At 42.7% G+C, this 23,188-nt stretch overlaps 1 protein-coding gene across 1 annotated transcript in view; it reads right to left on the reverse strand.

Annotated features, from left to right (window-relative positions):
• Window positions 1-804: 804 nt before the first annotated feature.
• Window positions 805-23,188, reverse strand: part of LOC115862604 (zinc finger protein 527) — a 62,207-nt gene continuing 39,823 nt past the window's right edge. Inside the window, exons 8-9 of the mRNA XM_070044218.1 lie at window positions 2,197-2,307; window positions 805-1,048 (exon numbers count right to left, since the gene is read on the reverse strand). Of these exons, the coding sequence (XP_069900319.1) occupies window positions 2,279-2,307 (29 nt within the window). The 3' untranslated portion in view covers window positions 805-1,048; window positions 2,197-2,278. The remainder of the gene's footprint in view (window positions 1,049-2,196; window positions 2,308-23,188) is intronic.

Genomic DNA, 23,188 nt, shown 5'->3' on the forward strand with positions numbered 1-23,188 from the left:
GATGTTGTTGATGTGAAAGGACAACAGGCCCCACAGCAGCCATCAACTTTCAGATATTATTTTGTACATTTCCTAAATTGGTGGAGAGGACACCCTCCACCCATCCCCCTGGAGATTCAATCTTATTAATAAGAAGTTCAACAAAAGGTTGAGGAAAAGACCAGTCCAAAACAGCTTCAGTAGTATGAGGAATTCGATGCCACACTGGTGTAGAATATTGGCATCGATGCCACGGAGGATATGACCATAAAGGTTCTGAGGGGTTAGAAAAGGGGGACAATATTTGTTGAATGCAGGGAGGCAAGTCCTTAGGAGGATCCTCTATAGCCTTAAAATAAGGAGTGGAGAGCCTCATAATATTCAAAATCCACTCCCTGTGAGACCATGTTTCATTCCAATACTGGAACTGATATGTATAAGAAGGCCTGGGTCCTACCGAAAGACATCCATGCCGGTATTGTTCGTGTTGGTGATACCAAAATGCAGGAATGGAAAAACAGATAGGGGCACGCAAAGAAAAGGCAGTATATGAAAAACAAGTTACAGTGAGAGGGGTAATAAAATCACTGCTTGGATAGCCAAGAAGGGAAGTATCATTAACATAAACAGGAATTGAGGGATCATTTCATTCTACAGGGCGAAGTAATGGAGGATCAGGGACATATGCCCAATAATTATCAGTATTACCCAAAACTACCTGACAAGAGATAATAGCCAACATAGCCACAAACAGCGTTTGTGGGGACTTAGTCACTTGCTGCTGCATCAACATCTCCTCTGCCTTCTGGGTCAGTCGTTTCAATTGACCCCATGTTGGAAGGTTGGCCATCCACGTGGCACAGGATAGACAACACTGATGAGCCTGGAGAGCTGGTTTCTCAGGAGGATTGAAAGTGTCGTCGAGCTGCATTCTCTTCATATGGTGGGGGAGAGAGTTCACCATCCGGTCCGGATCCATATTACAGAGGAGGGAATTCACCATCCATCTGGTCCGGATCCACAGAATCTCATGAGGCGCTCAGGTATCCAACGAGGATCCTTAGTGTCCCTAGGAAACATACAAACATGCCCTCATCCCCATATTAGTATAGGATCCTGGACCATTCCATTGATTAGTAAGAGGATCCTGCCAACGGACTTCAGCAAAAGGCAAGGCATGAGGATGCCAAAATCCTTCTGCAGCTGTCTGTCCTTGCTTATCTACGTTCAAAAAATTTAAAGTATAAAAAGAATGTTGCAATAAATTGTGCGGGGTTGTGGTATATTCCCCCTTCTTTATTTTAAACCCCAAAGAAGATATATCTTCCCCCTGCTTAGAAGCTTGAAATAAAGCAGTTTGGAGTGGAGAAGAAAGACTCACAGGCAGAGAGGAAGTAGAAGAAACAGAAATAGACCCCTGATTTACTGAAGGAGACTCATCAGGAGCTTTTGCTGGCAAGGAAGAGCCAGAAGAATGTGCAATAGGGGCTAGGGAAGCATCTTGAGTAACATCATGTAAATGTTTTACCCAAGTTAAAGCTTGGGCTAAAGCAGTAAATGAAGTTTTATCTAATATAGGAAAGTTTTCAGATTCCACAGGCACATTCTTAAGAGCTGCAAAAATGCCATCATCAAAATCAGGATTGTGATATCGTGCAGCCTCTTCCTGCAATTCAGTCTCATCCTCTGGGGATAGTTCATCCTCCTCCTCCAGGGACTCTGAAGATGGCATGGTCGCCAACAAGGGAGGTGCAGTAGGAGAAACAGGTTCCTCAGGCAAATTTTGTAACTGAGGAGCAGAAGGGAAGCAGCATAAAGACGCTGCTTTGAATAATTTCTGAAGCTCATAAGTTGGGTCAAGAGTCATGAGTTGGGTCAATCTCTTATCAAATTCCAAAGTGAAAAAGTATCTACAGGAACCTTAGAAGGTCCATAAAGGGAATTGAAAGTTTTCAATTGTTGACCTATTTTTTCCCATGTTTGAATATTAACAGTTCCTCCCTCCGGGAACCATGGACAAAGTTCCTGCACAAAATGAAGAAAACGATCAAGCTGTTTATGCGTAACCTTAACGCCCTGAGCAGATAACATAGAGTACAGTAGCTGAACGAAAAGTTGTCGTTCCTTAGATTCAGTCTGCCCCATTTTTACTCCTGATGAGAACAAAACAGAAAGAAAGGCTACATCTAAAATATCCCCCGGTACAATCCAACTTACCCTGTATATGTCTGCGTGTGAAATATTTCCAGGGTCCCTCTCAACAGCCCACGTACTCAGGTCCCTATTCGGGCATCACTTGTCAGTCACTGTAAGACTGAGGAACAAGTCCTGAGAGCAGGTGAGGGGATTAAGAAGAGACAGGGTCAGGAGGGTGGTGTATAAACACACACACTTTATTTCTCATCAAACCTCTTTATATATTGCAGTAGACAATACATGTTTTTTGTGAAAATCACCAAACTGAATCATCAGACAGTATTTCCTTACTGTTGAAGTTATAGTACAAAACATTCTGCGAACCAGGATATAAACATGCATGAGAACAGACTGTGACTACCAAAGCATGCCAAGGAAAAACTATAGTTAGAGAAACCACAAGCAACCTCATGGGCCAAGACTCACATCTTCTCTAATAACTCTTTCAGGTCCTGTCAGTGATTAAGCAGGACTTTGCCATGCTTTAAGCTGCAAGAACTGTGTCAGCTTGCAGCTGGTTCCCGACAATTTTTGGCTGAGTTGGGTCTTTGTTTCTGGGCACGGGCTTTCTCTAGTTGTGGTGAGTGAGGGCTACTCTTTGTTGTGGTGCACAGGCTTCTCAACGTGGTGGCTTCTCTTGTTGCAGAGCACACGATCTAGGTGTGCAGGCTTCGGTAGTTGTGGCTCATGGGCTCTAGAGCGCAGGCTCAGTAGTTGTGGCACACAGGCTTAGTTGCTCCGTGGCATGTGGGATCTTCCTGAACCAGGGCTCGAACCCATGTCCCCTGCATTGGCAGGTGGATTCTTAACGACTGTGCCACCAGAGAAGCCCCAGTATGACCATTTTAACAATATTAATTCTTCCAATCCAAGAGCATGGGGTATCTTTCCATTTCTTTGAATCATTTTCAGTTTTCCTTCAGTTTTATAGTTTTCAGCATATAGGTCTCTAACCTCCTTGGTTGTTTATTCCTAGGTATTTCTTTTTGATGTGATTTTAAAAGGGATTTTTTTTACATACTCTGATGTTTCACTGTTAGTGTAAAGAAATGCAACAAATTTCTGTATATTAATCTTGTATCCTGCTACCTTGCTAAATTGATTTATTAGTTATAATAGTTTTGGTGTGGAGTCTTTAGGGTTCTGTATACAGAGTATCATATCATCTGCAAATAGTGACCATTTTACCTCTTCTCTTCCAATCTGGATATCTTTTACTTCTTTTTCTTGTCTGATTGCTGTGGCTATGAGTTCGAATACTATGTTGAATAGAAGTGGGGAGAGTGGGCATCTTTGTCTTTTTCCTGAATTTAGCAGGAAGGCTTTCACTTTTTACTGTTGAGTATTTTGTTGTTTGTGGGTTTGTCATAAATGGTTTTCATCATGTTGAAGTATTTTCACTCTATACCCACGTTGATGAGAGATAATTTTTTTATCATGAATGGATGTTGAATTTTGTCAAATGCACTTTCTGCATCTATTAAGATGATCATGTGGTTTATGTCTTTCCTTTTGTTAATGTGGTGTATAACACTGATTGATTTGCATATGTTGAACCATCCTAGAATGATCCAACTTGATCATGGTGTATGATCCTTCTTATGTATTGTTAGATTTGGTTTGCTAATGTTTTGTTGAGTATTTCTGCATCTATATCAAAGATATTGGCCTGAAATTTTCTTTTTTGTAGTGTCTTTGTCTGGTTTTAGTATCAGGGTGATGGTGGCTTCATAAAATGAATTTGGGAGTGTTCCCTCCTCTTCAGTCTTTTGGACAAGTTTGAGAAGGATAGGTGTAAGTTCTTCTTTGTATGTTTGGTAGAATTCCTCAGTGAAGCCATCTGGCCCTGGACCTTTGTTTAGAGGGAGGTTGGTTCTTTTATTTTAATTCTAGATATGATTTCACTTCTAGTCATCAGTCTTGTTCAAATTATCTGTTTCTTCTTGACTCTGTTTTGGCAGGCTCTGTGTTTCTAGAAACTTGTCCATTTCTTCTATCGTGCCCAATTTGTTGGCATATGACTGTTCATAGTATTCTCTTATGATTTTTTGTATTCCTATGACATCATTTATTTCTCCTCTTTCATTTCCTATTTTGTTTATTGATGTCCTCTCTATTTTGTTTTTGGTGAGCCTGCCTAGAAGTTTGTTCATTTTATCTTTAAAAAAAAAACAGCTCCCGGTTTTATTGATCTTTTCTATTTTTGCTGATCTCCATTTTATTTATTTCCTCTCTAATTTTTATTATTTCCTTCCTTCTACTGACTTTGGGTTTCGTTGACTTTTCTAATTCTTTTCGTGGTAGGGAGGTTGTTTGAGACTTTTTTGTTTCTTGAGGAAGGCCTGTATCTCTTTGAACTTTCTTCTTATAACTACTTTTGCTATATCCCATACATTTTGTAAAGTTGTGTTTTCATTTTCATTTCTCTGAAGGTATTTTGATTTCATTGTTGACCCATTAGTTTTTTTAGTAGCATGTTGTTTAGTCTCCATCAGTTCATTATTTTCCTGTTTTTCTTTCTGTGGTTGATTTCTAGTTTCATACTGTTGTGGTCAGAAAAGGTGCTTGAAATAATTTCTATCCTCTTTAAATTTGTTGAGGCTTATTTTGTGACCTAGTATGTGGTCTATCCTAGAGAATGTTCCAAGTGCACTTGAAAAGAACATGTATTCTGCTGTTTTTGGATGGAATGTCCTACAGATATCTGTTAAGTCCAACTGGTCTATTATGTCATTTAGGACCTCTGTTGCCTCTGATTTTTTTTGAAGGGAGGGAGGAAGAGAGGGAGGATGGATGGATACATGGATGGATAGAGGGATGGTGAGTGAGTGAATAGAGGGATGGATGGATGGATGATAGATAGTAATAGTGAACTTTTAAAATTAATTAGTATATGGCTGCATTGGGTCTTCATTGCTGCACACGGCTTTCTCTAGTTGTGGCGAGCAGGGGCTACTCTTCATTGTGGTACACAGGCTGCTCATTGCAGTGGATTCTCTTGTTGTGGAGCACAGGCTCTAGGCACGTGGGCTCAGTAGTTGTGGTTCGTGGGCTCTAGAGCGCAGGCTCAGTAGTTGTGGCGCATGGGCTTAGTTGCTCCACGGCATGTGGGATACTCCTGGATCAGGGATTGACCTGTGTCCCCTTCATTGGCAGGCAGATTCTTAACCACTGTGCTGCCAAGGAAGTCCCTACTATATGTTTTTGATTTGTGGTAACTGTGGAGCTCAGGTATGTTGGCCCATAACTATATCTACTTGTGTTAAATTGATAGTCATACAAGTTCATGTTCTAAAATATCTACATTTTAAACTCCCCTCCCCCATATTTTGTGATTTTAATGTCCTATTTTACATATTTATGTTTATCCTTTTGCTGTTACTTGTAGTTATCGCTTTTACAAAATTTTCTGACTTTTAAAATCTATCTACTGGCTCATTTAAGTGGTCTTCAATCCTTTTATATATTTGCCTTTCTTATTGTGGTTTTCCCTTTCCTATATATTCTTGCTTCTTGTCTATTTAGAGAAGACCCTTCAATATGTCTTACAGGGTAGGTTTAGTATTGTTGAATTCTTTTAGTTTTTACTTGTCTAAGAAATTCTTTCTCTCTCCTTCTATTCTAAATGATAATCTTGCTGGGTAGAGTATCCTAGATTGCAGGTTTTTTTCTCTCAGAACTTTGAATATATCATGCCCTTCCTTTCTGACCTGCAAAATTTCTACAGAGAAATCAGCTAATTGCCTATGGGGGTTCCCTTGTAACTGTTTTTCTCTTGCTGCCTTTAGAATCCTCTCTTTAACTTTTGGAATTTTAATTATGATATGTCTTGGTATTGGTCTGTTTCGGTTGTTTGGGACCCTCTGTGCTTCCTGTACCTGGATATCTGTTTCCTTCTTTAGGTTTGGGAAGTTTTCAGCCATAATTTCTTCAAATACATTTTCAACTCCCTTTTCTCTCCCTTCTCTTTCTGGAAACCCTATTATGCATAGGTTGGCAGGTTTTATATTATCCCATAAGTCCTGTATGTTACTTTATTTTTTTTAAATGTATCTTTCTGTCTGCTGTTCTGGATTGGGTGACTTCCATTATTCTATCTTCCAGATCACTTATTCGTTCTTCTGTGTCATTTAGTCTGCTATTCATTGCTTCTAGACTGTTTTTTATCTCAGCAATTAAATTGTCTATTTTTGATTGATTCATCTTTATAGTTTTTAGTTCCTTATTACAGTGATTTGACTTTATATTGGTAATCTTTCTTAATTCCTTTAGCATTTTTATTACCTCCATTTTGAACTCAGGGTCTAGTAGACTGGTGAGGTCTGTTTCATTATTTGTTTTTTCAGGGGATTTCTCTTATTCTTTTAACTAAGATTAATCCCTATGCTCTTTCACTTTACTTAACTTTCTCTGTTCTATGAATTTAGAAGAAAAAGTTATCCACTGTGCTCTTGAAGGGCTGTTTTTATGTGGGAGCATCCCTGTGTAGGCTGTGTGTCCAATATTTTTGGTGTGAGGGCTGTTTTTGGCATGGATGCCAGCCATGTGTTTCCTCAGAGTGTGGTGGCCATTATCCCCTTGATAGGGGGTGTGATTTGCATTGTGGTGCCTTGAGCCTGTTCTGGATGTGAGGTGGGACTTCCTCTTTACCCTGTGGCTGTCATCACCCTCTCCAGGGCTGGGTCTGCTCTCCAGTTGTTAGGGTAGAAGCCCTGAGGTCAAGTTTAATCAGGTTCCATTGCCCTTGAGTTCATGTCCTGCCCCAAAGGAAGTGATTGCTAAATCAGGTGAGGCCTGTGTGGTCACAGAGAACCTATGCATGCACTGCCTGAGTAGGCATCTGCTCACAAGCAGCCCATGGTCGTGTCTTTCTGTTTTGTTCATCCCAGATGTAGTGCAAGGCTGTGGTGTGCAGTAGACTGGGGCTGGGTGTCAGGGTGTTGTGGCTGCAGGAATTGAGGTGGCTGTATTGCTACCTGGCATCTGGTCTGACTCTGTGGCAGACTTCTCCCAGGATCTGTCTGCCCCAGACCTGGCACTAGGTGCAGTGTGCAGTCGGCGGAGCCGGGGCACCCTCACTGGGAAATGAATTGCTGGGTGCTCTTGCCCAGGGCCAGTTTGCCTCAGTTTCAGCACTTAGCTGCTGTGCGTTCTTGTGGCAATGCCCAGTGAGTGTGCTGACGGTGTCTGATGCAGTTGGACCTGCTGCCGCCATTTGCATGCTTACAATAGGCTCTGCCACTAGAGCTGCCACTTCCTTCTACACACCGATAATGGGTTCCGTAGCTCCCCCTGGATCACACCCCAGGCCCTTCTGGCTGCTTCATTATAGCTAGATTGAGTCCTCACCCAGGGCCTCTCTTCCCAGGATTCAATGCTTAGCCACTCCTGTGGCCACCTGGTCTGCACATTGCAATGTCTGCCCAGCTAGCCCTGCTGCTCCCCTGTGCATGCAGTAACAATGGTCTCCATGGTTCTGCCTGGATCATGTCCTAGGCACCCTGATCTATCTCTGCATAGTTAGACTGAATCTTTGCCCTGACCTCATGCCAGGCTGTAGTAAGGAGTGAGCAGGTCCAAGGTATTCGCCCCTTCAGATTGGGAAGTGTGGCAAGGCAGCACACACTACTGCAAGTCTCTCTCTGCATGGATTGTTAGTGAGCCAGAACACACACACCACTCCTTGAGAGTAGAGTCTAGGCTTCTTCAATCCTTCTGTCTGTCTCAGTGGATTTCCCAGTAGGCAAGGTGACTTGTCTCCTCTGTTCAGGACCCTAGGACTGGGATGCCCAGATTGTGAGTCAATGTAATATGCTCCCTTTCCAGGGCAAGGGTCTACCTGTGTGGACCTTCTCTTCCTTACAAATCCCTCCCAGGGTGCCAGTCCTGACCTGATGCCTTTTTTCCCCCATTCTACCCAGTTACATGTTGATCTTTCTTGCCACTTTGGTTGTATAGGAGATCTTTTGCCTGTTTCCAGTTAGTTTTCTGTGACAGCTGTTCCACATGTAGATATATTCTTGATGTGTTTGTGGGAGGAGGTGAGCTCCACATCCTACTACTCTGCCATCTTGACCCTCCTTCCAGATCTCTTTTGGTTGCTCTTCATTTGCTTAGAATATCTTTTCCCATCATTTATCTTTGAGCCTATTTGTGACTTGGGTATAAAATGAATCACTTGTGAGCAGCATACAGTTGCATCAAGTTATCAAAAAATCCATACTGCTTCGTTTTTTAATTTGTAAATTTATCTATATTTAAAGTGATTACTGATAACATAGTTCTTCTGTTTTGCTATGTTTTCTATATGTCTTATATGATTTTTATTCAGTTCTTCTAATAATGCCTTTTCCAATGTAATTCTTATTCCCCCTTTTTCAGTATGTTTTTAAGGTAATTTATTGGTTGCAATTTGGGAATTAATAGTTAATGCCCTAAATTTATACCAATCTGTGAATTGATACCAAGTGTGAATTGATACCAACTTAGTTTAACGACACATTAACTCTGCTGTTATCCAACTGCATCCCAAACTTTTATGTTGTAATTTCACGAATTACATCTTTATACATCATGTGCCCACTGACATAGATTTATAATTATTGTTGTATGCATTTGTCTTTTTAGTCATATAGAAAACAAAAAGAGAGTTACAAACCTGAAAAACAATGGTGATAGCTTTAACGTATACATCTATGTATTACCTTTGTCAATGATCATTATTTCTTTGTATTGCTTTGAGTTACTGTCTCATGTCCTTTTGTTTCAGCCTTAACAACTCCCTTTAGCATTTCTTGCAGTGCAGGTGTAGTAGACATGAGCTCTCTTAGCATTTGTTTATCTGGAAATATATTAATTTTTCCTTCTTTTTTTTTTTTTGCGGTACACGGGCCTCTCACTGTTGTGGCCTCTCCCATTGTGGAGCACAGGCTCTGGACGTGCAGGCTCAGCGGCCATGGCTCATGGGCCTAGCCGCTCCGCAGCATGTGGGATCTTCCAGGACCGGAACCCATGTCCCCTGCATCAGCAGGCAGACTCTCAACCACTGCACCACGAGGGAAGCCCTTTCCTTCATTTTTGAAGGAGTGGTTTGCCAATATAGAATTCCTGGTTGACAGTTTTGGTTGTTGTTTTTTGTTCCACACCCCCGCCCCAGCATTTTAAATATTTCCTCCCACTGCCTTCTGACCCCCATGGTTTCTGATGAGAAATCAGCGGTTAATCTTACTAAGGATCCCTTGTTTGTGACAAGTCTCTATCTTGGCTGCTTTCAAGATTTTTCTATTTTTCGAGAATTTTAGTATACTGCATCTCAGTGGGGATCTGAGTTTACCTTGCTTGGAGTTCATTAAGCTTCTTGGAGCTGTAGTTTCATGTCTTTCATCTAATTTGGGACATCCACTTTGGCTCACTGGTTGTTGACTAGGAGCTCACCTGAGGCAGTTGCCAGGAACATCTATATACAGCCTCTGTGTGGCTTCAATTTCTCACAGTATGGTGGCTGGGTTCCAATATGAAGCATCCCAAGAGTGAGTATTCCAAGATAACTAGGCAGAAGCACCGGCTTCTTATGACCTAGCCTTAGAAGCCACAGAACATTACTTCTGCCATATTCAATTGGTCAAGCTAACCACTAAGATCATCCTAGATTCAAGAAGTGAGGAATCAGATATCTCCCCACAATGGGAAAACAATGAACGATTTATGGCCCATTTTTAATCCACCATAAATATCCTGTTGATTACAAAAGAAAGAGTCAAGTTTCCAGAGCAAGCAAATGACAGAGAAGAGCTGTCAAGGATAGGTCTCCCATTTCCTGCATGGGAAGGGCAGGGATTTGGGAGTGTCCCACTTGTATCAGTAGAAGGAAAAGCCCTACATTAAAGACAGAGATACAAGGAACTCAGAAGTGAAAAGGAATAAAGGCCCTGCCTCCTCAGGATAAGAGAAAAAGGTGCTCCCTCAATGATGTTCCTTGGAATGTGAATGGTACATAAACGTAATTTGATTGAATTCAAGGACTAGTCATTGGGGCGAAAGAAACCTCCAATAAAGTAGGACTAAATGGGACCTTTCTTAATTATATGTAACATACACAGCAAAACCCCATGGCAAAATATAGTTCATAATGAAGAAACTAGTCAATCCTTTTAAACATAGGTTACAGGAAAAGAATGACTGGTACCACTTCCATTGTTTAACATATTACTGGAATTCCTAAACAATGATTAACATATTACTGGAATTCCTAAACAATGATCTAAGATGACAAAAATAAGATGTGTGGGGACTGAAAAGGAAGGACTAAAACTCAATATTTGAGAACATTAAGATTCATTTACTGAGAAAATCCACCCAAGTGAACATGTAAACTATTGGACAACTATGAGAGTTTGGCTAGTCTGCTAGATTCAAGATCATTTTATTAGAAACAATAAAATTTCTCCACACTAGCAATGACTATTTAAGAATTAACACAGAACACACAAGACCACTATGGAAAAACCTTTAAACTCTTAAAGGGGAAGTTTTGAATAAATGTAAAGATATTCCATGTTCTTCGATCAGATGACTTAGCAAAATAAAAATATCAAATTTCTCCAAATTTATATATAAATTCAATGAGATTCCAAATAAAATCCCAGTGGGATTTTTTGAGCTACCTCATAATCTTATTCTAAAATCTACTTAAGGACTTCCCTGGTGGCACAGTGGTTAAGAATCTGCCTGCCAATGCAGGGGACAGGTTTTTGATCCCTGGTGTGGGAAGATCACACATGCCACAGAGCAACTAAGCCCATGCGCCACAACTACTGAGCCTGCGCTCTAGAGCCCGTGAGTCACAACTACTGAGCCCATGCACCTAGAGCCCATGCTCCGCAACAAGAGAAGCCACCACAATGAGAAGCATGTGCACTGCAATGAAGAGTAACCCTCACTCGCTGCAACTAGAGAAAGCCTGTATGCAGCAACAAAGACCCAATGCAGCCAAAAATAAAGAAATAAAAAATAAAATGAATTTTAAAAAAACAACAACTTAAGGTAGTTTTGGGAGCCCCTCAGACTTGGAATTGGTGTCAGAAGTGAGAGCAATTTTGTGTGGACTCTTCCCTCTAGTTGTTAACTTTCCCATAGACCAATGGAAGTAAGTAGAGAAATACACACACACACACATACACACACACATATATATATATACACACTCTTTAGTAGTGAGGAAATGATAAACTATTAGAAAATTATATTAGGAAAGTAGCTCATTACATGAGAAAAATATAAGTGGGTTCTGACCATAAGTCCTATACAAATAAGGATTCTAGGTGGAATAAAAACCTAATTGTGAAAGATAAATGGGAGAAAAATCCTGTAGAATATATTTGTGACTTCAGTTGGGGAGACCTTAAAACAAAATCCAAGAAAGCACAAATTATAGGTAAAAAAGAATTTCAAAGATGCCTTACACTATACCAAAATTAATGCTTATTAAGCAAAGGACCCCAAAGTTACCAGAAAAAAATGATAGGCTGAAAGAAGATATTTGCAACATCTAGCACTAACATGCAACTATCATCTAGACTATCAACTAGAATATGCTACTAAACTATACAAATCAAAAAGAAAAAAGTATATACCTCCAAGAAAAAGATATGAAGTCATTTTACCGACTGGGAAAACCAAATATTTAACAAGTCAAAGAAACAATGTTCAAACTTTTCAATAGTGAGATAAACGAAATTTAGACAAGATACCAATTTATACATAGCTGACTGTGAAAATCAGAAAGCTGGATAATGCCAAGTGTTGGTAGTGGTGTGGTGAAAGAGGAACTCTTACACACTACTAGCAGGAATATACAGTTGTAGTGGAGAGTGACCTGGCAGTTCTTAGTCAAATTAAGTATGAGTGAACCCTATGATACACCAATCTCATTCTCTGGGGTATATATCTCAGAGAAAATTTCACATTTCTGTAAGATATGTATAAGAATTTTAATCATAGTCTTTTTTGTTATGCTGTTGGAGGGGTGGATTTTGTTGGAGGAATTAGAGGCAATCTAGTATCGCTCACTCAGGGAATGGCCAAATAAAATCAGGTGGAATATTATGGAGCAAACAAACAAACAAAAGAACTAGCCATGGTTTTGCTGAGTGAAAAAAGTTTTAAAAAGTCTATTGCGCCACATTGCTTATGTAAATTAAAAATAAAAGCAACAAAAAATGGGGCTTCCCTGGTGGCACAGCAGTTAAGAATCTGCCTGCCAATGCAGGGGACACATGCTTGATCCCTGGTCTGGGAAGATCCCACATGCCGCGGAGCAACTAAGCCCCTGCACAACTACTGAGCCTGCGCTCTAGAGCCCGTGAGCCACAACTACTGAAGCCCATGCACCCTACAGCCCATGCTGTGCAACAAGAGAAGCCACCACAATGAGAGGCCCGTGCACCACAACGAAGAGTAGCCCCCACTCGCTGCAATTAGACCCAACACAGCCAAAAATAAATAAAAATTAAAAAGCAACAAAAACCAATAACATTTGTCTTTTATTTTTTCACGAGGAGACAAACTTAAGGACGTGGTGAGTTTGAACGGATTAGAGATAGGGATAAAAGGGAGTTATGTAAAAATTACATTAAAATAATTGTAGTAAAAGTTACACCTGTGTATTTTTTTAATATGTTACAAACAGCATGTATAATTTCAAAGAAGTTATTTTAAATGGAAAAAGTCACTCTGATAAATGTTTTAAAGACAACAGAAGGCTTTGGGAGAGCAGAAGAAAGTACGTGACATAGCCCTGGGGTGGGCATGAAGCCTTCCCTGAATAAATATAGAGAGATTGAATAAACCCCATAAAAACTGGGAATACAGTAACAGATATTTTGATTTTAGGTAAAGGGAACCTCATGTGTAGTATCATAGAAGTGGCAGAATGAGTGGGGATTATGCAGACTGCAAGAAAATCATATGGAGTCCAGAGAGATTAGTTTAGGTAATCAGAGGCCAGATGATGAAGCATTTCATGCAGAAAAGATCAGGCATTTTCCACTGGATAAAGGGAAACAATAATAGGTTTAAGCTGGAAAGTGACTGTTGTGGATAGATTTTGGCACCATGAGGTAGGAATGCTGCTGTATCAAATGCCAAAAAAAAAAAAAAAAAAAGTGGTTATGGCTTTGGAACTGGGTGATGGGTAGAGGCTGGAGGAGTTTTGAGGTGTATGTATGAAAAAGCCTACGGACTTCCCTGATGGCGCAGAGGTTAAGAATCCGCCTGCCAATGCAGGGGACATGGGTTTGAGCCCTGGTCTCTGAAAATCCCACATGCTGAGGAGCAACTAAGCCCGTGCACCACAACTACTGAGCCTGCGCTCTAGAGCCCACAAGCCACAACTGAGCCCATGTGCCACAGCCACTGAAGCCCGCGGGCCTAGGGCCCATGCTCCGCAACAAAGAGAAGCCACGGCAATGAGAAGCCCGCGCACGGCAACGAAGAGTAGCCCCTGCTCACCACAACTAGAGAAAGCCCATGCGCAGCAATGAAGACCCAATGCAGCCAAAAATAAATAAATAAATAAATTTAGAAAAGAAAAAAGCCTAGATTGCATTAATGGGACTGTTTGTAGAAATACAGATGTTAAAGGTGATTCTGGTGAGCTCACAGATGGAAATTATGAACATGCTCTTGGAAACTGGAAGAAAAGTGATCCTTGTTAGAAAGTGACAAAGAACTTGGCAGAACTGTGTTCTAGTGTTTTGTGGAAATTAGTGACAACTTTGGATTAAGCTAGGGAGATTTCTAAGCAAAATGTTGAAGGTGTAGCCTGGTTTCTTAATGTTTATTATAAAATGAGGGAGGAGAGGAAGATAAATTGAAGGAACTTTTTTTTTTTTTTTTTTTGCGGTACGCGGGCCTCTCACAGCTGTGGCTGCTCCCGTTGCGGAGCACAGGCTCAGGACGCGCAGGCTCAGCGGCCATGGCTCACGGGCCCAGCCGCTCTGCAGCATGTGGGATCTTCCCGGACCAGGGCACGAACCCGCGTCCCCTGCATCGGCAGGCGGACTCTCAACCACTGCGCCACCAGGGAAGCCCCTTGAAGGAACTTTTAAGCAAAACGAACCAGATCTTGAAGATTTGGAAAATTCTCAGCCTATTCACGTTGCAAAAAATGAGAAAATGTGCTCTGGAGAGAACACCAAGAGTGTGGCTGGACAGTCACTCCATAAAGAGATTACCAATGAGTTTAATCAGCCATCTCAGCTGGAGCCAGGAAGAGAGATGAGATTATAGCAGCAGAAAAAGTGCCAGCTGGGACTAAAGGGGGACAGAAAATAGGATAGAATGAAGTCTGTTTTACTTCTAAGATTTCACAGGACAGACGGGTCAACAGAGCTATCTGAATTTGGACATGCATTATCCCTCAAGAAAAGAGCAGAGTGAGGATCCAGTTTGAGATGGCAACATAGAAGAATCCTGAACTCATCACCTTCTCCCGCAGACACAATGAATCTACAGCTACATACAGAACAATTCCCTCTGAAAGAAATCCAAAAATTAGTTGAGGAACTCCCATGTATTGGGTAAACAAGGAAAAAATCCCCATCAAAACAGGTAGGAGATAGAGGGGTGGGATAGGGAGGGTGGGTGGGAGGGAGACACAAGAGGGAAGAGATATGGGGATATATGTATATGTATAGCTGATTCACTTTGTTATAAAGCAGAAACTAACACACCATTGTAAAGCAATTATACTCCAATAAAGATGTTAAATAAATAAATAAAATTTTAAAAACCAAACCGGTAGGGAGAGGCTGAGAGGCAGTCTCACCATAAACCCCACCCTTGGCACAGCAATCTACAATTGGGAGGAAACTCACAACTCTGAGCTTCTCCCTGAGGAGCAAAGGATTTGAACCCCACATCTGGAACCGCAACTTTTAAGACCTGTACCTGAGATGAGCCACCAAAACCCCTGGCTTTGAAAGCCAATAGTATTTGCATCCACAAGACCCACAGGATAGGACAAACTGAGAAACAGTTCTTAAAGGGCTCCAGCAGACTCACCTGGCTATCCTCCCAGGGCCCAGCACAGAGGCAGCCTAATTGAGACAGGAGGGAAAGGGGTAGGACACAAATGCTAGATAATGAAGAAGGGGCACTGCTGTTGGGATGCGATAAAGACTATCTGGAACCAGCTGAAACCAAGATGGCTTTGAGAATAGTCCGGTCATTGACCTTTAGCTCATTATACCTTCATTGTAAAACTAAAAATCACTCCCTCTTACGCCAGCTCTGAGGAGGACCGTAAAAGACCAAAACGTGAACAGTGGCCCAATTCCTGGGATATCCCCACCCTACACCAAAATAGCAAAAATATTCCTCCCACTCATTAGCCTACGAAATTACTTAACCCATAAAAACCTACGACCCCACGCCCAAGGGCCACTCTCACTTTCTGAGACAGTCTACATTCTGCCTGTGGAATGTGTATCTCTCTAAATAAACCTGCTTTCCCTTTACTCTGACTTGCTCTTGAATTCTTTCCTGTGTGAAGCCAAGGACTCTCTGGTCTGTCCTAAGGACTCCTGAAGGTCCCAGGTCATGACATTTCCCTCTCCTGCAACAAAATGAGCACCCAACTATCTATGAAAGAAGTGAATTTGCAAAGTTTTAGCCTGAGGAGCAGGTACCTAATTTAACACACATCTAGGTGCCTACTGAAATACTCTCCAAAAACCACAGAGGCCAGCAGGTGCCATCTTTGCATTCTTCCTCCATCTTGCTCCAGGTCACCAGTATCTCCTGGAAAGCAGTTTATGCTCATGCCTGGGAGCCCAGTTTTTGTGGGTGCCACCCAGGGCACATCCCTTGGTTGCCTGGCTCTGGTGACCAGCAGGGCTTATGTTCCCAGGTCCCAAAGGACTGTAATAAATGGAGAAAGAGGGTTTTTTTGTTTTGTTTTGTTTTTTTACTAGCTACCCATCCCAGGGCTCAGCAGAGAGGTAGCAGACTGAAATGCCCAGTCTTCGTGTGAAAGAGGCCTATTAGCTTATCTTCACAGCTGTGGGCTGAGGGCCCAGCTTCTAATTAAACACATATCTAAGGGCTGAGTGTAATCCTCTCCAGAGATCTGGGAAGGCAGGCACGATCTTCATGCTCTCCCTCAGTCTCCCTCCAGGTTGCCTGTATCTCCCAGAATGGAGCTTGTGCACACACCTGGTGCTCTGATTTTTGATGGCTGCAGCACAGGGTACACCCCTTGATTGCCTGGCTCTCGTGGCCAGCACGGCTTAAGTTTGCCAATCGGACTGGACTGTAACAAACAGAGAAATGTAACCGGGCAGGACCCTGTGAGGCCTTCCCAGAATAGACCCCCGCCCATGTCATCCTCCTGCCTTTTGTCTACAGAAAAACTTCAAAGAATAAGTTTAATCAAAGAAGTGAGAAAATGCAGAAAGGAAAACAAGCAAGACAAAAATAATACTTTAGCCATTGAAGTCAAGGACATTTAGTTCTTCCTCAAGGGCTATAAATGATATTCTGAGCCATGTCCTTTGAGCTGTTTTGCAGACACTGAAACCCCCATCACGTGGAAGAAGTTAACTGTATGCTTCCCACAAGCATGTAGACCCCAGACTGGTTGGAACCAGAAGGTTGATGATGCTGACTCCCAATTACCTCACCACCAACCAAGCAGAAGAATGTCCATGAGTTGATCACACACACCACAAACCCCCTCCCTCACCCTGTCTTTATAAACCTTTCCCTGAAAGCCCTCAGGGAGTTCAGGTCTTTTAAGTACTAGCTGCCCTGGACTCCTTGCTTGGCGCCCTGCAATAAATGCTGCACTTTCCTTCAGCACAACCCAGTGTCAGCAGATTGGCTTCACCACACACAAGCAAGCAGACCCAAGTTTGGTTCCGTAACAGAAACAGTTCTTACCTGGCTGCTCTTAAAAGAAACAGCACAGACGTAGCAGCATGAAACACATCCCCAGGCTTTCTGTGAAAAAGGCCTATTTGCTTATCTTAAAGCTTCAGCCTGAGGGGCAGGCTTCTAACTTAACACATATCTAGAGGTCTACTGAAATACTCTCCAAAGATCAGAAAGGCTGGCAGGTACCAACTTTGCACTATCCCTCTGCCTCACTCCATGTCGCTGGTATCTCCCAGAAGGGAGCCTGTGCACACGTCTGGAGTCCCAGATTTTGTGGCTGCTGCCCAGGGGATGCCCCTTGATTACCTGGCTCTGGTGGCCAGCAGGGCTTATATTCACAGGTTGTATAGGATTGTAGCAAAAGAAGAAAATGTTCATAACAAGCTACACCCTGCTCCTCCCAACAATGGAGAGGTAACTGACTGAAAAAGCCCAGTCTTTCTGTGAAAGAGAAACCATAAATTACTCAGCAATGCATTCACTGTAGGGCACTGATTTAGGGCAAGATTATTGCAAACACCTTTGCCAGTTCTTATAGTCTTGGGATTCTAGTCCAGGGGTTCTTGAGACTTTGGGAGTTGTTATGGACTGAATGTTTGTCTTCCCAAAATTCTTATGTTGAAATCTAACCCTCAATATGATGGTATTTGGAGGTGGGACCTTTGGGAGATTATTAGGTCATCAGGATAGAGACCTCATAAATGGGATGAAGATGATGAAGGGACCAGAGCGCCCTCTTTGGGCCACATGAGAATACAAAGAGAAGCTAACAGTCTGTAACCTGGAAGATGGTTCTCACCAGAACTCAACCATGCTAGCTAGCACCCTGATGTGACTTCCAACCTCCAGAACTAAGAAATGTTTTTGTAAGCCACCTAGTTTATGGTATTTTATTATACCAGCCTGAGCTAGGACATGGGTTATTTCTCTGGGAATTAAGTCAAATTTTTAAAATCTGATCCCTAGAAAAATACACCTAGGCCCCAATATGCAACTCCATACATACAACTTCTGAGAGTTCAAGGACCTCTGGGAACCTGTCCAAGGAATCCCCAAATTTCAGGTAAGGAGATCAGCTCCTTACTTGTAACAGTCCATTGGGCCACACTACACCCTGATGACAGAGAGCTGGTAAAGCTGACTCAGAGTTCCACATACACGGTCATTACTCAAACTGCATCAACTTTAAACTGGACACTTTAGGAATAACAATGACCCTGTGCTTCATCTCTTATCATTTCCCTGCCCAAACCCCTACCCCGTTGACCCACATCTCTGTGTTAAAGTCCTCCATCACAAACCTTCTTTTAAAGTCCTCCTAAAGAAGGTGGTCCCCATCAGGTCTCTCAGGACTATCTCCTCTTTGGCCTTAAAAACTACTATTTATGAGGTAGGTAATGTTACTGTATTTCACCAAACTGAAGACGCCATTGGTTGAAAAAAAGGCATCCCCAATTCAGAAATGTTAAAATGCAAAGAGAATGTATCAGTCTTAAGAGTTTTACAGATTCATCTGTTGGTAAACAGCTGCTGCACAAACTACCTTCCAAAATGACCTATTCAAAACCTGGGACACCCGCCCTTCCCCAGTTTCCTCCAATCTTGAAATGAAAGGGTTCATTTCAGATTTAAAAGGGTCCTTCTAATGCCTTGCTCCATCCCTGGCCTATGTCTTTCTGGCAGTGCCTGTGCCTCATGTGCTGGTAAATATTCCACATGACAACGTAAGTTACAAAGGTTTTCAGTTCTCTCCAAGATGTGTATTTCTGCATCATCAGGGTTGTGGGGAGCACAAAGTTCCCTGGATGGGTGGAATTAGTTTCCTGAATAAATACATGAAGAGAGGGTGGGGGGAGCAGGGATGATAAGAGTAAGAATTGGGTAAATTGAGAACATATCTTCAGCCCTCTCATCCCTAGGGATGCAAGGAACTGAGGACCAATTGCTCATAGAAACCTGTTAGGATAGCAAACTTTAGACAAAATGTCATGCATAAGTCATGATAAACAAGATGGTGTTAGAAGAAAGAGGGAAGATACCAACTCATCTGGGCCATGGCTTTAAGGCTTAAATGGTACAAACTTCTCCGTTCAGGCTCTTCTGGTGGGGAGTACAGAGTCCTGTAGGTCTGGAGGAGGAAAAAGGAGATAGAAGGCTGCAGGCCTGTCTTGCAGCTTCCAAGCACACAATTTGAAACCCACCCCACTTCCTTCTCTGGCCCCTGATAACACATGAAGATTCTTCAACCCCCCAAAACCCTCAAAAGCTGGAGTTGAGTCCCTTAGACACCAAGGTGCAGCCTGCATCCTTGACAAAATGGCTGCATTTTGCCACAGAACTTCCCTTAGGTTCAATGGGATGGAGTTCACAACTTTCTCTCCTGAACAGGGCAAGTACACACCAGAGATGTTCAAACGATGTGTTTAAATCACCTTAATAATTCTAATAGCAATAATGATATCAACAATACTAGCAACTAGGTAAGAACTTGTATATATTATCTCATTTGATTCTCAAAAAAGGAAAGAATAAAAAACAAAAGTGCAATGTTAAGTATTTCCCCCCATTTTACAGATGATGGATACCAGGTTAACATAACTCATCCAAAATGACATGGTTTGGAGGTGATGGAGCCCAGAGTAGAATATAGGTTTCTCTGACTCCCAAACTAGCCCTCTTTAGGTAAGAGACAGTGCGGCCTTGAGGAGCATAAACTCCAGCCGTCTTCTCTTGGCTATATGGGGCCACATCTGTGAATTCACATTACAAGACCGAGTCTGCAACTCAGGAGAATCTCTGTGCTTGGAAGCTTCAAACTGAAACTCAAATTCCTGCCTTCTCTCCTAGAGGTCATTTTCTCAGGGATTCTCTAAGGCTATTGCGGAAAAGGAGGAAGAAGCAGGAGGGATTCACAGCTGTAGGCATCAGAGACCCTAGAAAAGACCCATGGCCCGGGAGAGCCATGATCGTGCTTCATGAATTGGTACTCATATCTCCGCTTGAGCCCACTTTTAGGCGAGGCACTACAGGGAAGAGGAATGCAGAAAGGCAAGGCTCAGGCCTTTCCTCCAAGGAAGCCAGATTCTCAGTCACTCACCCTATCTGTTTTGGTAGAGGCAGCCATATCTGAGGCAGAGAGAAAGGAAACGCTTCACGAACTTCACGAACACCAAGGAATCACTGGGTTACTAAGGGTTACCCTCGGCGGCAACCACACAAAAGCTGTCGCACGCTCACACTGGCACTGCCACTGCCACACAGGGTCACAGAGTCTCACCAACGTGGTGACACAGCGCCAGAGTCACACAGGCTGCAACAATCTCCCCTTAATCACAGACCCATGGTAACGCCCTACACCAGATCATGCGTAGGCCCCACAAACACGCTATTATGGCATCACACACGCAACCCTAGTAGCAACACAAGACAAAAAGACACACATTGACACACACACTCGAAGGAGCAGCGTGGTAGACACACCGACGAACGCACGCCAACAAACCGGACGTACACGTCTCGCCCGGACAAAGACCGAGAGACAGCACCTCCTCGGCCCGCACAGGCTGGCCCCTCTGGAGCTTCAGGTCGCACCGCTTAGCGCCCCAGAGCCGGACGGAAACACACTTACCTGCCTCACGCTGAGAAACGCTAGCCACCGAAGCCGCTACGTCACCAGACTGAATCGGGCCGCAGTGGCCCCTGGGAAATGTAGTTGGAGCGGGGGGGGGGAAGAAGGCTGGAAACGCTCAGGTGCGAAGGGCTCTGGGGCTTGTAGTTTAGGAGGGAGACGCCGGTGCTCGGAGAGCTGTAACGCGCGCGAGGGGCGGCCCCGGATACGCCCCAGAGCCAAAGAAAGCCCCGACCCGTCCTCTGATCCGCTGGAAGAACTAGGGCTGGGGTCCCAAGTGGTGCCCTTGCACAGACAAGGGGCATTGCAGGGAGGGGTGGGACGGAAGGGACCGAAATCAGAAGTGGAAAGGAATAAGTTCCGTTCGGGGGAGTGGAGGAGGTGAAGGGAGGGTGAGTAGGGGTGAGACCGGAAGGAAGGGGTCAAGCCCCAGAGGTGGGAGGATTTTCCTAGGGGAGGAGCGCTCAGGTGCTGCTTGTCCAGGGGGACTAACAGGCCAAGGAGCTAGCAGCTCACGTTAATTTTGGTAGCTCACTGCATTATAACCGGGCTCAGAGTTGAAAGATACACTTTGAGAGGCTCGTTTTTCCTGGTATCGTTGTTTGTCTCAGGCCAAGCAGAGCAGGAGAAAAAGACTTGTGAGGGCTGCGGAAACAACGAGAATGTCTTCTTGGGTGAGGCGGCTCTTGTCTCCCAAATAGGAAGGAAACACTTGAGGAAACACTATGCCAGGGCAACCCATAATGTAGGTACAGTCTTTCATGGGTGCTGGACTCCTGGGGGGTTGGTGGAGGGGGGCTTCCAGCACCAGGGCCTGGGGGCTTCCAGCACCAGGGCCCACCAACCTTTATTTACCCCAGGTGCCTCCCAAGGCAAGGCAATATCTTCCTTTGGCCAACACCCATTATATGCTCAACTTTTCTACAAGAATTAAAGGTATTCAGTGTATATCTTGGGGCCAGAATAAGCTAAATACCTGGATGGATAGGAGAGAAAGGATTTTCCCCTTTATGACACTGAAGAGGAGGGGCTAGCAAAAGGGACCAAGAAGAAATGGTGCAGATCATTGTGCTTCCCAACCTTTATCATGGCACAAACAGAAGATGGTAATATTTGTATGGCACACTGGAGTTGTATAAGTTAGGGTGTAGATTATGCTGATATAATAAAGACCCCAAAATACTGTGACCTAAATATCATACATTTCTCCCTCATGTAAGAGTCTAAGGGTGAGCAGTCCAGGACTGGTGGGATAGCTCTGCCTTCCTGAACAAGTAGTTTCCATCTTTGGGGCAAAGGTGAGTATTAAAATTCTCAGTATCTCCCAGCAAATAGGGTAGAGGAAGGGCAGATAAAGCAGGCACAGAAATGATAATCATCCCTTTTGCTCACATCTCATTGGTTGGGTAAGATGGACTTCTTAAAAATAAAAATTAACTTTTGTGCATCAAAAGACATTATCAAGAAAGTGAAAAGATAACCGACAGAAAGGGAGAATATTTGCAAATTATGTATAGGATAAGGGTCTAGTATCCAATATATATAAATAACTTTTTATGACTCAACAACAAAAAGACAAACAACCCAATTAAAATTTGGGCAAAAGACTTGAATAGACATTTCTCCAAAGAAGATATACAAATGGCCAACAAGCACACAAAACGATGCTTAACATCATTAGTCATTAGGGAAATGCAAATCAAAACCACACGAAGTGCCACTTCACATCCACTACGATGGCTATAATTCTTAAAAAAGGAAAATAAGTGTTAGTGAGGATGTGTAAAAACTGGAAACCTTTTATACTGCTGGTGGGAATGTAAAATGCTTCAGCTACTGTAGACAGCAATTTGGCAGTTCCTCCAAAAGTTAAGCACAGAATTACCATATGATTCAACAGTTCCACTTCTAGGTATATACCCAAAGAACTGAAAACAAGTACAAGTACACACATGTTCACAGCAGCACTATTCACAATAGCCAAAAGGTGTAAATATACCAAACATCCAACAATGCACAGATAAACAAAATGTGGTACATACATACAGTGGAATATTAGTCAACCATAAAAAACTGAAGTACAAATAATGCTTACACGGATGAACCTGCAAAACATTATGCTAAGGAAGCCATATACAAAATGTCACATATTGCATGATTCCATTTATGTGAAATATCCAAAACAAATAAATCCATAGAGATAGAATGCAGATTAGTGGTTGCCTTAGTGGGGCTGAGGGGAGAATGAGGAGAAACTGCTTAATGGGTAAGGGGTTTACTTTGGAATGACGAAAATGTTTTGGAACTAGACAGGTGGTGGATGAATAGCATTGTGAATGTACTAACTACTACTAAATTGTTCACTTAAAAATGGCTATTTTCATATTATGTAAATTTCACTTCAACAATTTTTTAAATGTGAATGGTGTAAACACTGCAATTAAACAGCAG

The sequence above is a fragment of the Globicephala melas genome, chromosome 19 (assembly GCF_963455315.2).
Source record: "Globicephala melas chromosome 19, mGloMel1.2, whole genome shotgun sequence".
In the NCBI taxonomy this organism is placed as follows: Eukaryota; Metazoa; Chordata; class Mammalia; order Artiodactyla; family Delphinidae; genus Globicephala; species Globicephala melas.